We start from the raw sequence: 14,231 nt of genomic DNA on the forward strand, positions 1-14,231 counted from the left end.
ATTTGAGGCTGCACACACCAGTAGGTCTGAGATGGAGGATCCTCTGAGTGGGGACGTGGGAAGGAGTGACAAGTCAGGGCCTTAGCATATTGGAGAAAGAAATGTTCTGTGAACACAAACCTACCCACATCAACATGGAAAGAAAGATTGTAGGTTTGTTACTATGTGAAGTTGGCAGATTACATGTACATAGAGAGTCTGCAAGAGAGTATAGAGTTGGGCAGAACGCGTGTCACACACGGTAAAAGCAGAAGAAAGGACAATTAGAGCTCTCATCTCCTTGAGGGAAAAGCAGATGCACCTCCTTGGTCTTTTGAACCTGGTGAGAAGTTTCTGATTCTGTTCTGCAGGTGTATGTTTACAGCTCTGAGTTGGCAGCTGGTGACTGCCTTGTAAAATCTGGACGCTGGGTTTGTCTCATTCCTGCAGGAAGGAGACTCTCTGTGTAAAGAGGAGGGACAGGTGTCTCTCTTTTATTAAATGAGGAAGATGCCACCCTGCTTACCTTTACAGGTGGGATACGGAGCTTCTGGGGATGTTGGGACTCTGAGCTTTGGAGGAGGGCTTGAGGGGGATTCTTCCCAAGTGGCATGAAGCTTACCCAGAAGGAGAACAGGGAGGACCAGAAGTGGGGAAAGGAAGAGGGGGGGGGGGGCAGGAGGAGAATGAGCTGGGGTGAGTCTGAGTTCCGGGTAGAAGTGGGATCCACGGTGGGAGCTGAGAACACCGAGGAGGTGGGGCAGGTGGTAGACAGTGTTTGTGGCGAGTAGAGCAGTGTGAAGAGCCGTGTGCTTCTGTGTGTGTGGTGCTGGCTTCCCACTCGGCTTCATTGTGCCCTGAGGTCAGCATGTGGCCATCAGCAAGGACACCTGGGGCCATTGATGTGGGGGAAAAGAATCACCCATGGGGTGCCTGGGCAGCTCAGTCGGTTGAGCATCTGAGTATTGCTTTCAGCTCACATCATGATCTCAGGGTTTGTAGGCTTGAGCCTGGTGTTGGGCTCTGTGCTGACAGTGTGGAGCCTGCTTGGAATTCTCTCCCTCTCTCTCTGCCCCCCTGCCCTGCTTGTGTGCATTCTCTCTCTCAAAATAAGAAAAAAAAATCACTTATGATCCTATCCAGATAAGGCTTAAAAAACTTTTTGATATAGAGCTATCCTTGCAGGTATGCATTTGTTCTTTAATTCTTTCTTCCTCTCCTTGTATGCACACGCGCGCGTGCGCACACACACACACGCACACACACACACACACACACCCACAGTCTGTTTCATACGTATGAAAAGTTACATGTGTAAGCTTATGCTGTCATTACCCTTTTGCAAAAATTTGACTGTGTACTGTCAAAATCTTGCCATCTGTTGGCTCCATGGTCCTTAATTATTGGATTTCACTTGTGGCTGCAGACCTTGGGAGGCAGTTGGGGATAGTGTGGGAAACAGAGTGTTTGTGATTGTTTGAAGATTTAGGAAATACGGCTTTAAGTTTGCGGCTGAAGCTCTGAGGTTGCAACTAAGTTCCTAAGAAAGAGGAGGCTTTGACCTAGCAGGTCCACACGCTCCCCAGGTCTGATTGCACAACTGAGCCTGTAAGTCAGGGTAGGAGTTTTGTGCTATTACCTGTAGTCCATGTGGTGGCCCTCTGGTGTGGTCAGTGTTGCCACCGCTGCACCAATGGGGCTGTGGCAGCAGGCGTGAGAGCAGGGCTGGGGCCAGAACATGGGCTGTGCCCCTCAAAGGTCCCCAGATGGCAGGCCTGGCATCACTGGGGAACTGTGGGAAGAGCACATTCCTGGGCCTGGGGCAGGGCACTGCTCCCAGCCTGAACGCAGCCCAGTGATGTACTGTGCACAGCCAGAGAGGAGGGCTGCAGGGGGAGTTTAAAAGTTAGCACTTGGTGGGAAATGTCGTGGGAATGAGGACAAATCCTCATTCTCTGTCTGCAGCGTTAGAGGGATGGTACACGCCCTGTGAATAGACCACATTGTTGCAGCGGGACACCCCCAAACAGCACATGTGAACCTCTGGGTTGAAAGCACGAGCCTCTAAGGAGCAGGAGGTAAAGGTAATGGAAAAGGCGGCTGCCGGCGCCCAGAGACACTGCTCCCACTGTTCTGACTCCAGACCTGCTTGTGCCCAAGAGTCCTTGGAACTTGTGTAAAATGTCGCTGGTCCTGTTACTTTGGAAACTAACTAAAAATAGGGTGTTTACTTGATACTGAGTGTCAGTCCAGGGCACAGGTCTGATGTAAGCCCTGGGAGTTATCCATGCACAATAGTGCATCTCATAAAGTGCTGAGCGTCGCACGCTGCACCCACGTGCCCACTCATCTCTCCCCACGAGCATCCCCAGTTCTGCTGCTTTCCCAGGTCAGCACAGGTCCCCGTGGGTTCCAGACGCAATAAGGACTCCAGGAGCTTAGCACAGATCAGAGACCCAGGTCAGGACCTGGAAGGAAGAAAGTCATCCATGGTGGATGCGGTCAATGTTGCCACATGAGGTGATTTGTAGTTCGCTCAGCAGGCATTTACCAAAGGCCGAGGTGTGCCAGCATTGTGCCCAAGGCACCCTCCTTGTGATGTTTGCCTTCTGTGGTGGGTAGACTGAGCCTGTCAGCATGTAGGATCATTCACAAGCTCCTCAGAGCTGTGGGCAGTGCTCTGGTCGGAGCTATGGGCAGTGCTATGGTCAGTGCTGTGGTCAGGGTGGGCCCACTATGGCCCACTGGCCAAGCTTGGCAGCCACCTATTTTGTCCACAAGGACAGCCATGCCCCTCTGTTGCTGTGGTGTCTTGGCTGCTTCCATCGGCAGAGCGGGGTGCTTGTGACAGTGACCAGTGCCCACGGAGTCCAGGGTATTTACTGTCTGGCCTTTGGTCAGAAGGCAAGGAGGCTGGTGTTGCTGCATAGGGTTGGGATCAAGGGGAGGAGAGGGAGGCCTGGCCTCTCAAGGGCACTGCTTCGCACAGACTAGTGAGGACCAGTGTGGGAGTGCTGTTCTCACTTGGGTCCTCCACATCTTCCCTGTCCACTCTGTCTGCCGGGGAAGAACCATGGGAAGATGAGGAAGGAGGGGTGCCGGCTGCGGGTTTCTCCTTTTGCTGCGTCCTTGGAATCATCCTCAGAATCATCCACCCTGAGTGCTGCTCCCAGTAGGCAGTGAGGTTTCTCCTCCTCTGGACTGTTCTTTCCTCTTCCCTTGCTCTTCCCTGAGTGAATTCTAGCATATCTGAGAGGTGGAATTGTCCTGGGGTCTTCAGTTATTTTACTGGCAGATGAACAGGCCCAGCAGGAGCCATGAAGCTGGTAGAGCGAGCTCCTGACGATGCAGTACCGGCCTCAGTCACTGTTTACAGAAGGCGTGCGTGGGCTCACGCGGTGCTTGTGGAGTGACTCCTGGGCCAGCAGCTGTGGTCGGGGATTTACAGTGGGGCTCATGCGGTGCTCGTGGGGTGTCTCCTGGACCGGCAGCTGTGGTCAGGGATTTCCAGCGGGGCTCACACGGTGTCTATGTATGGACAGGGACTCCCTGTGGGTTGCACACTGTGGAGACTAGGGGCCGATTTGGGGGGGCTCCTGGCTGCTGGAGGACTAGGGTCAGGCTGGCCCCAGGTGCTGACCAGTACAGTGACAGGCTCCATGGCAGGGCTGAGGTGCCTGGCCTCCAACCTTAGTCTTGGTCTCAAAATCCCAAAATCATGTTAGTCATCCCTGGTTCTGAGAGTAGAGGCTTGCCTGCCATCCATGTTCCGGATGACAGCAGGGGCCTCGTGGAGGAAGGGCACTAGCAGGTCACCTGCAGAGGACATCACAGGTGTGTGCACCTGACTTTCCTGTCCTGCCAGAGCTCCAGGCCACCACCAGCGCTCTGTAGTCTGTTTTGTGTTTGGGTCAGTGTCAGGGGAGTGCCCTCTTGGTGGGGACAGAAGTCTGGTGAAGAGATGCTTGTTTTCCAGTTCCCACTGTCCGGCTGTGTCTGCTGCAGATGGTGACCTTGCACACCATCCCAGCATGGCTGCAGGGCTGCTGGGAACGTTCACAGGTCATGCCCCTCGGGAGCATGACTCAGTTGTCTGTGCAGAAGGTTGGGACCGTGGATACCTGGGTCCCTCGCACTATGAGGTTGGCGTTTGTCAGGTGCACCTGTAGTGCTGAGGCTCCCCTGGTCTGGCACTCACCATGTGGCCAAGGAGATGGGCCTCCCAGGGGGCTGTGAGCAGGCCTCCAAGGGGACAGTGTTCTGTAATCCTGGCCAGGAGGCAGCAGATGGTGTCTCAATCAGGAGGGACAACCCTGCACCACTATGAGAAGAAGCGCCTGGGACAAAAGCTGGCATGAGATGCAGAGAATTACATCCTGGAAGTGCCTGCCCCTGGTTTCTGTACCATCTCAGCTTCGATGGACTTTCCTGAATCCCCTATCCGACACACTGGTTAACTAGGCCAGGACCACATCTGCCATCTGTGTCTGACGGTGTTCAATGAAGGCTGCTACCCACAGAACTGTGAGCAGCAGGGTGAGCTGGACAGACACATTCAGCCCCAGAGTGTTCCCTAAGTTGGGTTAGGAGTACAATGCTGTCCTTGCCCCAAGAGCTGGCCGTCACAGGAACCGGTGGCTGTCCTGCCATGCCATCCTCCGATAAGACTTCCTTCCCATATGTCACCACACCTTCACCTGTGAGCTGTGGAGTTTAGTCTGCGTTAGCTCAGTTTGTATTTGGTGGAGCATTGCCAACTCTCCGCTTACTGTGTTTCTCTGTAAGTGGGCAGCTCCGTGCAGTACACGTGGCTTTGTTGTCTTGTCCAGCCGTTCTGCTCTAGTCCGGGTCTTTAAGGTACAACTCAGTGAAGATGTTCACAGGGGTCCAGTGGACTGAGCTCCACGGGCCCAGGCCGAAGCCAGTGTTGTTTCCTCAGGGCCTGTGGCCCGTGGCCGGGATGCAGGGACTCCCTGTGTGTTGTTGAGATGACATTAGTTATTTGTTCTCCCTATTTCACAGGGAAGGCCATGTTGTGACTGCTAGGGGTGAAGACAGAGGGTAGCAGTAGAAGCCCATGGTACGGGGGACCCTTGCCCAGAAGTGAGCTGGACAAGGCATTCCCAAACCCAACTCTGGCCAAGTCAGCATCACGTGCTTGTGGCCTGAGCTTGCATAAGGTCCTCTTCCTGTCCCGGCTTCGGTGCCTTATCTGTTCAGTGAGGGGCGGACTGTGTGTCCTTCAGGGGTTGTTCACATCTGCTGTTTGTGACTTTCTGCCCTTCGTTAGCAAATGCAAACTGTAGGTGTGAACAGTGTGCCCCTGCTGCTTGTAACTGTATGAAACTGTACGTGTACGTTTGTATGCATAGCCTGTCGATTACGTGGAGCTTTGTGAAGTTAGCGGGCCTTACAAGAAGGGAAAAGTTTTTCTGTGGGATTTTTTCTTTTATGGTATTAAGTCAGTTTCTGCACATTTCCAGTGGAGAATGTTAGTACAGGAACTTGTCAGGAATGTGTGGGGGAGGTGGGGGTCATCACAGCCAAAACAGTGTATGCATGAGGGATCCTGGGGTGGCCGTTTCCAGGGGTTTCTGCCCTTCAGTGAGGTCCAGCCATGGACCCTGCTTCTGGTGGGGCGGGCCTGCATCTTGCTCACTCCGGGTGGAGGGAGACGGCTGTGCTCAGAGCCTGGCCGCCCCCTCTCCACCCCTGCCGGTGGTGTCTCTGGTCCAGGTGTAATGATGTGCTGTAGCCTGCCCCACCCACCGATTTATCCCTCTTCTGCACAGGCAGAGTGGCCGAGGCCGTGGAGCAGACCCACCGGGAGCCAGATGAGCAGAGAGGTCTGCGTGCACACCTGGCCGTGCTCCTACTACTTAGAGCTGGACAAGCGATGGGTCCCTGGAAAGCTTTCCTTAACCTCCTGCTCCCTGAAGTTTGCGGCTGATGAGGCCCAGGAGACGCTGGTGAGTTTCCCGCTGTCTGGCATCACTGCGATCAAGAAGGAGGCTTCTCACTTCGTCTTCAGCTCCATCACCGTCCTGGAGAAGGACAACCGCAAGCACTGGTTCAGCTCCCTGCAGCCCAGTCGCAATGCCGCATTCAGTGTCATCGAGCATTTCTGGAGAGAGCTGCTGCTCTCCCAGCCGGAAGCACCGCTTCCTGCGACCAAGGGGAAGGAGCTGACTGGCCTCATGGCCTGTTCCCAGAAGCGCCTGGAGGACACGGCCAGAGTCCTCCACCATCAGGGCGAGCAGCTGGACAGCATCACCAGGGGCCTGGACAAGATGGAATCCGACCTGGACGTGGCTGACAGGTAGACAGAGCCACGTAGCCCTGCCCTGTGTGTCTTCCCCGCCATTCCCTGTGTCGTACATATGGGTCACCCCGCCAGGTGGGCTACAGTGGCACATTTGTGGGGGGAGGGCTCTGTGTTTCCAGTGTCTCAGGAAGACCACCTCATTCAGGTGCCTGTGAGGGAACAGGCCATGCGGCCGGGTGACTCGTGGAGGTCACATGCGGTCCACCGGCACATCTGTTGTGCACAGCCACGTAGCAGCAAGCCTGGGGCCGCACTGAGGCGCTCCAGCTGCTCCCAAGCCTTCCATCGCAGGACCCCCCTCTGTTTCACATCAAGGACCCCACGTGGGTCATATGTGCCAATATTAATCTGTTTTTTATGAACTAAGATTCAAAAAATCACTTGTTTGTTCAAAAAGTGCAGTAATAAACCCACGACCTGGTAACAAACAGCTCTGTGAATGAAAAATAGTTTTTGTAAAGCAGACATGCTTAGTGAGAGGGTAGCCTTGTTTGGGGTTTTGCTCCTCTCTTTCCTGCACAGTCCTGCCGCCCGCCTGCTTCTGCAGTCGCCTACAGGTCATACTGTGTCCTGGGGCCTCTGGGTGCCCCTCACACGTCCGTGAGCACAGAGCTGAGTGCTGCCAGGTGCTGCTGTGAACACACTGGCTCCAGAAGGTCTCAGAGACGATGCTCTACACTGTGCTGACTCTAAGATGACTGCAGGACGAAGGAGATTTTAGCGTCTGCTGGGAACAGCTTCTCCTTGGAACAGCCTCTCCTTGTGTCCCTGATGGCTGTCGGGGAACTCATGACCAGATGGCCTAGTGCTGGGCCCTGAGTCCAGGCCTGCGTGGCTGCTGCTGGTGGGGACCCTTGACTTGAGTGACCCCACTCTGCAGGCACCACCTGTTGCTGTCCTGGGATACTCCTGACTGCCTGCATGGTGTGGGAGGCGTGTGCTTGAGCTGCAGGGAACAGAGCCCCAAATCTTACCTTCAGAGGAGTGCTTGTGGGGGCACCTAGGGGGCTCAGTGTGTTAAGCGACCAGCTCTTGGTTTTGGCTCAGGTCATGATCTCGTGGTTTGTGAGTTCTAGCCCCCATGTCGGGCTCTGTGCTGACAGCACGGAGCCTGCTTAGGATTCTCTCCCTCCCTCTCTCTCTGCCCATCCCCAGCTCATGCTCTGTCTCTATTTCTCAAAATAAGTAAACTGGAAAAAAAAAAAAAAAAAACAAGTTGCAAGTAGATGTGTACAGCAGAATACCGTTTATCAGTAGTGGAGGACAAAGTACAGAGAGCACCCGAGCAGGGCGGGGGGAGGGCACACTGGGCCCCTGGGAAGGGCAAAGCAACTGCCTGGCGCTCCTGGCCACAGTCCTTGACGCACATCCATCAGTGCTTTTGTGGGGAGTCCCCAGGGAGCTCTCTGGTTGGTCCATGAGGTCTGGTTCCCCCTCAGTTCTAAAGTGTGTTCCTTTCAGATTCCTGTTGTCTGGTTGTCTGGCCTCTGATCTCATTCTGTGTCTTATCTTTTTGTTTTACTTTCTGTTTCTTGAAGTGTGTCTTCCTCCTACCCTTCCATCTCTGTGATGTTTTTAATTTCTCCTAGTTATTTATTAATCTCCAAACGTTCCTTCTGAATAGCAGCCTGTTGCTTCATGGGCACGCTGACCTCTGTGTCTTGGGGTTTTCTGGAGAGCCATGTGCGGAAAGGACTTGGGTGTGTGTCCCAGCTCAGGAGAGGAGTTTGCTCCCTCCCCTGCTCCCAGCTCACCTCCCGCCCTTCAGCTGAACCACATGCGAGCTGGCCAGGCTCCCTGTCGCCAGCTCCCTCCTGACACACGGCTTGGACCTTCTGCTTGTGGGGTGAGGTAAGGCCCAGCTTCACAAACACGCCTGTTGTCGAGGTCCCTGGTACCCTCTGTCTCCACGTGTAGGTTCTTCACCACAGACTGGGTCGTGTCCCAGCTTTGCCACCACTGCCTTTTCCCTTACTTTCCTGGATTCACAAAGTCTGTCTGGTTTCTAGGTTCCAAAATGTTGTTGCTGCTGTGTCTTCTCGTTGTCCTTGGGGAAAATATGTGTATTCGATTTGTCATCTCTGATAGTGTGATTTATAATAAATATGGACTCAGCCTTTGTAACTGTTCCTGGCTCAGAGCTCCTAAAGCCCTTGGGTTTCCCAACTGAAGACGGCAATGAAGGTGTCACGGTGTTCATAACAAGTCCGAGTTCATGTTGTTGCGGTGACTTTGGAAAGCCCCTAGGGATGGCGGCTGGTGGCCTGTGGACCCCACCGTGGGACCAGAGAGTTGGAGGCTTCAGTCCTGCCCCTGACCTCTGGGGAGGGGAGACAGAATCAATTACCAATGGGCAATGGATTAATCGATCATGTCTATACAATGAAGCCCCAGTGAAAACTCAGAGGGACGGTCTTGGGGTTGGGGGGGGGGGGGCTTCCAGGCTGGGGAGCACGTGGAGACGTGGGTAGAGTGACGTGCCTAGAGAGGCATGGAAGCTTCCCGCCCCTTCCCCAGTGCCTCACCCTGGGCATCTCTTCCATCAGGCTATCCCTGAGTCATATCCTTTTGTAATAAACCACTAACCTAGCAAGTGAAACATTTCCCTGAGTTCTCTGAGCCCCTCCAGCACATTCATCAGACCTGAGGAGGGGCCATGGGAACTTGTGATCTGTCACCTGTGGGTCAGAGCACAGGTGATGTCTGGACTTGGGGTTGGTGCCTGAAGTGGCGGTGGTCTTGTGGGGCTGAGCCTGTGAGGTCTGATGCTGACTCCATGTGGACAGGGCCAGAGTGGAGTCCATGTGGACGGGACCAGAGCTGAGTGAATGGCTTGGTGTGGGGATAAAACCACACACACCTTGTAATTGTCAGAATCTGATCATCCTCTGACAATTTTTCAAACAGACATATCCTTGAGCATCCTTTTTTAGTGCACCAACCTACAATTACTTACAATTCTGTAAGTATCTGGTGCGGAGGAAGGAGGAAGAGATGCAGGGGCCAGTGCAGAGAAAGGGATGCAAGGAGCTGTGGCAGGGGGCCGGTACATAGTCCGTTTGCTCCAGCCCTCATGAGGATGCCTGAGTTTTCTGCTCACAGCTGCTTGCTCCATCCTGGAGCAGGTGCTGTCTGTGCAAAGTTCAGGTTTTCCTGCCATCTTTGGACATTGTCCCATTTACAGTCATAGGGTAAAACAGACATAGTGCAAGTGCTTACTTCTCCATCTGTGTGGTCTTCTCCTTTGATTTGCCATTTTGTTGCCAGTTTCTGCCTTTTTCTGTGTCTGGGTCGATATTTCAACAGGAAATTGGGAAGAGCTATCTAAAGTGTGCTTTCTTCTCTTCTGTGTCAACCCATGAGCTCCTGTTATTTGCTTTTGATTCCTGCTAGGAAATGAGGGTAACGATGGACTAACTCAAAATATCTGAGCTATTGCTCTGTTTTACATTTTGTGTTCCTCTTCCTGAAGACTCAGTGGATGAACCAGAGAAGGACTGTCACAGAAACAGACCCTTCCACTCCCAACCACTGTGCTGCTTCCATGGGGCACCAGGCATCCTGAGTCCCCAGAAGGACTGCCCCTGCACCCATCCTTCACATCTCCCTGTGTCCCACTGTCTCTCCAGCAGCGCATCGCCGAGGCTGGCGGACTGCTGGCCCCCAACACACCATCAAGAGTTGGCACCTTCAGACATTGGTGTGAGCACCCCTGTGGGCCTGACTGCTTGCGTTCTTATTTTTGTGCTTTGTGATTCATTGTCCCCTCAGAGGTCTTTCCCGCGGGTGGGCCAGGCCGGGTACACTGTGGAGTCCTTGATTCTGCTGGAGGTGCCCTGTCACGGTGCTTGGTCTCTGTCCCACCACGGTCCCAGGTGGAAATAGCTGTGGTGCCTCCAGGGGTCCTCAGGGATGGTGGTGCCTCTTTGTCCTGGCCTGTGCCCGCCTCTGCCCACCCTTCTTCTCTGTCTCCTTCTCTGCTTCTCTCTATATTTGTGTGTGTGTGTGTGTGTGTGTGTGTGTGTGTCCGTCCGTCCTACAGGTTCTGTCTCTCTGGAGAACCTGACAGATAGGGAATCTGGTACTAAGACTGAAGGGTCATTTCTGAATGTGTTCTACAGTTTGGGGGATTAATAATCTGATTAGATTTAAATCTGATAACTCTCATTTCCACACACTAATGCATGGCATGTAGCATTAGAGATACACAAAATATCTCTGCAGGACACTCCTAGTCAAATACTTTAAGAGGCAAGGATCCGAGTGACCACATATTTGATGCTAATAGCATTTTTGTCAAACTGAGATTTGCTGGCTGCTCCCAGCTCCACTGGACAAAGTGCAGAAAGGAAAGAATGAGCTCAGGGTGCCACAGAGTGGCCTGAATGCCCTGTCTCTGCCCTGAAAGATGCCCTGAGTGCCTGTGGTTGCAGGGCCGGGGTTTCTTACCTTATTATTATATAAATCCTAGTTAGGTAACTGAAGTGTAATAACGGTTTCAGGAGTAGAATTCAGTCATTCATCACTCACATGCAATACTCAGTGCTCATCCCAACAAATGCCCTCCTTAATGCCCATCTGCCCCACCTCCCCTCCAGCAACCCTCAGTTTGTTCTCTACTGTTAGGAGTCTCTGTGGTCTGTTTCCCTCTCTTCTCTTCCCTCCTTCCCATATGTTCATGTTTTATTTATTAATTCACATATGAGTGAAATCATATGGTATTTGTCTTTCTCTGATGGACTCATTTCGCTTAGCATAGTACATTCTAGCTCTACCCATGTCATTGCAAATGGCAAGATTTCACTCTTTTTTTTTTTAATTTTTTTTTTTTTTTACATTTATTTACTTTTGAGAAACAGAGTGAGACAAAGCGTGAGCAGGGGAGGGGCAGAGAGAGAAGGAGACATAGAATCTGAAGCAGGCTCCAGGCTCTGAGCAAGAGGTCAGCACAGAGCCTGATGCAGGGTTTGAACCCACGGACTGTGAGATCGTGACCTGAGCCGAAGTTAGACACTCAATCAACTGAGCCACCCAGGCGCCCCAAGATTTCATTCTTTTTGATGGCTGAGTAATATTCCACTATGTATACACGTATGAATACATGTATATAGAACTTTTTTATCCATTCATCAGCTGATGGATATTTGTGCTATTTCCACCACAGTTTGGCTGTTGTTGATAATGCTGCTATAAACATTGGGGTGCATGTACCCCTTCGAATCAGCACTTTTGTATCCTTTGGATAAATATCTACTAGTGCAATTACTGCGTCACAGGGTTGTTCTATTTTTAGTTTTTTGAGGAACCTCCACACTTTCCAGAGTGGCTGCACCAGTTTGCATTCCCACCAACAGTGCAAGAGGGTTCTCCTTTCTCCACATCCTCATCAACATCTGTTATTTCCTGAGTTGTTGGTTTGGGCCATTCTGATAGGTATGAGGTGGTATCTCATCCTGGTTTTGATTTATGTTTCCTTGATGATGAGTGAGTGATGTTGGGCCTTTTTTCATGTATCTGTTGGCCATCTGGATGTCTTCTTTGGAAAGTGTCTGGTCATGTCTTCTGCCCATTTCTTAACTGGATTATTTGTTTTTTGGATGTTGTGTTTGATAAGTTCTTTATATATTTTGGATACTAACCCTTTATCTAATATTTCATTTGCAAACACCTTCTCCCATTCCATCAGTTGCCTTTTAGTTTTGCTGATTGTTTCCTTCACGTCCAGAAGCGTTTTATCTTGATGAGGTCCCAATAGTTCATTTTTGCTTTTGTTTCCCTTGCCTCTGGAGACATGTCTATTAAGAAGTTGCCATGGCCGAAGTTGCCATGGCCGAGGTCAAAGAGGTTGCTGCCTATGTTCTCCTCTAGGATTTTGATGATATTCTGTCTCACATTTGGGTCTTTCATATATATGTTGAATTTATTTTTGTGTATGGTGTAAGTACGTGGTCCAGTTTCATTCTTCTGAGTGTTGCTGTACAATTTTCCTGGCACCATTTGCTGAAGAGACTGCCTTTTTCCATTGAATATTCTTCCCTGCTTTGTCGAAGATGACAAAGATGTCGAAGATCATATAGTTGTGAGTTCATTTCTAGGTTTTCTATTCTGTTCCATTGATCTATGTGTCTATTTTGTGCCAGTACCACACTGCCTTGATGATTACAGCTTTGTAATATAGCTTGAAGTCCAGAATCTTGATGCCTCCAGTTTTGTTTTTCTTGTTCAGATTGCTTTGGCTACTCGGGGTCTCTTGTGGATCCATACAAATTTTAGGATTGTTTGTTGTAGCTCTGTGAAGAATGCTGGTGTTATTTTGATTGGGATTGAATTGAACGCGTAGATTGCTTTGTGTAGTATGGACATTTTAACAATATTTGTTCTTCCAATCCATGAGCATGGAATGTCTTTCCATTTCTTTGTGTCTCTTCAATTTCTTTCACAAGTTTTCTATAGTTTTCAACATACGGATCTTTTACCTCTTTAGTTAGGTTTATTACTACTTATTGTTTTGGTGCAGGTGTAAATGGGATTGACTTTTGGTTTTCTTTTTCTACTTCTTCATTATTGGTGTGTAGAAATGCAACCAATTTCTGTATGTTGATTTTATATCCTGTGACTTTGCTGAATTAATATAGTAGTTCTAGAAATTTTTTGGTGGAGTCTTTTGGGTTTTCTACATAGAATATCATGTCATCTGCAAATAGTGAAAGTTTGACTTCATCCTTACAGATTTGGATGCACTTTATTTCTTTTTGTTGTCTTATTGTTGAGGCTAAGACTTCCAGCACTATGTTAAGTACTAATGGTCAAAGTGGATATTTCTGTCTTGTTCCTGATCATAGGGTAAAAGCTCTCAGTTTTCCCCATTGAGGATGATATTTATTAGCAGTGGTCTTTTGTATATAGTCTTTATGAGATTGAGGTGTGTTCCCTCTATCCCTACTTTGTTGAGGGTTTTTGTCAAGAATGGATGCTGTATTCTGTCAGATTCTTTTTCTGCATCTATTGAGAGGATCATATGGTTCTTATCCTTTCTTGTATTGATGTGTGTCACATTGATTGACTTGCAAATATTGAACCAGCAGGTCTGGGATTTCTAAAGACCAGATCCGAGTGTCGTCTGCGAGCACATTAATCACAGCACAAATTGAAACCCCAGCTTTGTGTGCTGTCTTCTGTTAAGCCTAGGATACTGATGAAGAAGAAACTGGTCCTGAAAAGTGGAAAGTGGACATATGGGAAAGTCCTGATGAAACTGGGGGCATTGAACCCCTCCATTCGAGTGAGTCTTTGTTGGCAGACACGTCCCTTTCACCGTCATCCTGCTTTGTCGGAAGAGTCTGTAACGGCCCCCCTGAGGTAACTGCCTTGCAGATCTCCTGAAGAGACCCACCCTACCACCCTCCTTTGCTCCTAGATGAATTGTAGGCTCGGGTCACAGCAGATCCCAAAAGGTGAGGCACAAAGCGTGACCCTGAGGAGGATGTGACCCTGTGGCAGAGTTGCGTGAAGGTTCCAGTGTCCACAGACAGAAGGAAGTCCACAGGACATGCATGGGAATGGGTATCAAGGGTGGGGGACAGTGGTGGAAAGGACATCATTTACAGCAGAGGGCCTACAAAACAAGGGACTGGATTCAGTACTGTTGCTCCCCGGGTTGGAGAGGGCTCCACCGGTCCACTGGTGAGTGAGGCATTATGGAAGGTGACCTACGCTGGGTGAGGTTTGGAACGGTCGTATGGACTTACCATGTGAGACCCGCTCCCCACCCAGCCTGGCCCAGAGGGACACACTTGGCCCAGGACCATGAGAACCCTGTTTATGAGGAGGCCCCATATCCTTGAGGAGCTGTGTAGCCACTCTTCTGCGTAGGCCAGAAAGGATGGTGGGCACTGCTGCCCCTGAGCTGGGACCCTCCCCGTGGCAG

The 14,231-nt window shown here is 50.9% G+C and overlaps 1 protein-coding gene across 2 annotated transcripts in view; it reads left to right on the forward strand.

Moving 5' to 3' along the window:
* The window catches only part of SNAP47 (synaptosome associated protein 47), a 50,109-nt gene that overhangs the window by 1,665 nt on the left and 34,213 nt on the right, over positions 1-14,231 (forward strand). For both annotated transcript variants that reach the window (XR_015251247.1, XM_025920223.2), the window contains exon 2: positions 5,772-6,298. Coding sequence is in view for 1 of the 2 variants with exons in the window: in XM_025920223.2 (XP_025776008.1) it covers positions 5,814-6,298 (485 nt within the window). In the remaining variant the exon portion in view is untranslated. The remainder of the gene's footprint in view (positions 1-5,771; positions 6,299-14,231) is intronic.

The sequence above is a fragment of the Puma concolor genome, chromosome A1 (assembly GCF_028749965.1).
Source record: "Puma concolor isolate L17-30 chromosome A1, mPumCon1.1.hap2, whole genome shotgun sequence".
Lineage (NCBI taxonomy): Eukaryota > Metazoa > Chordata > Mammalia > Carnivora > Felidae > Puma > Puma concolor.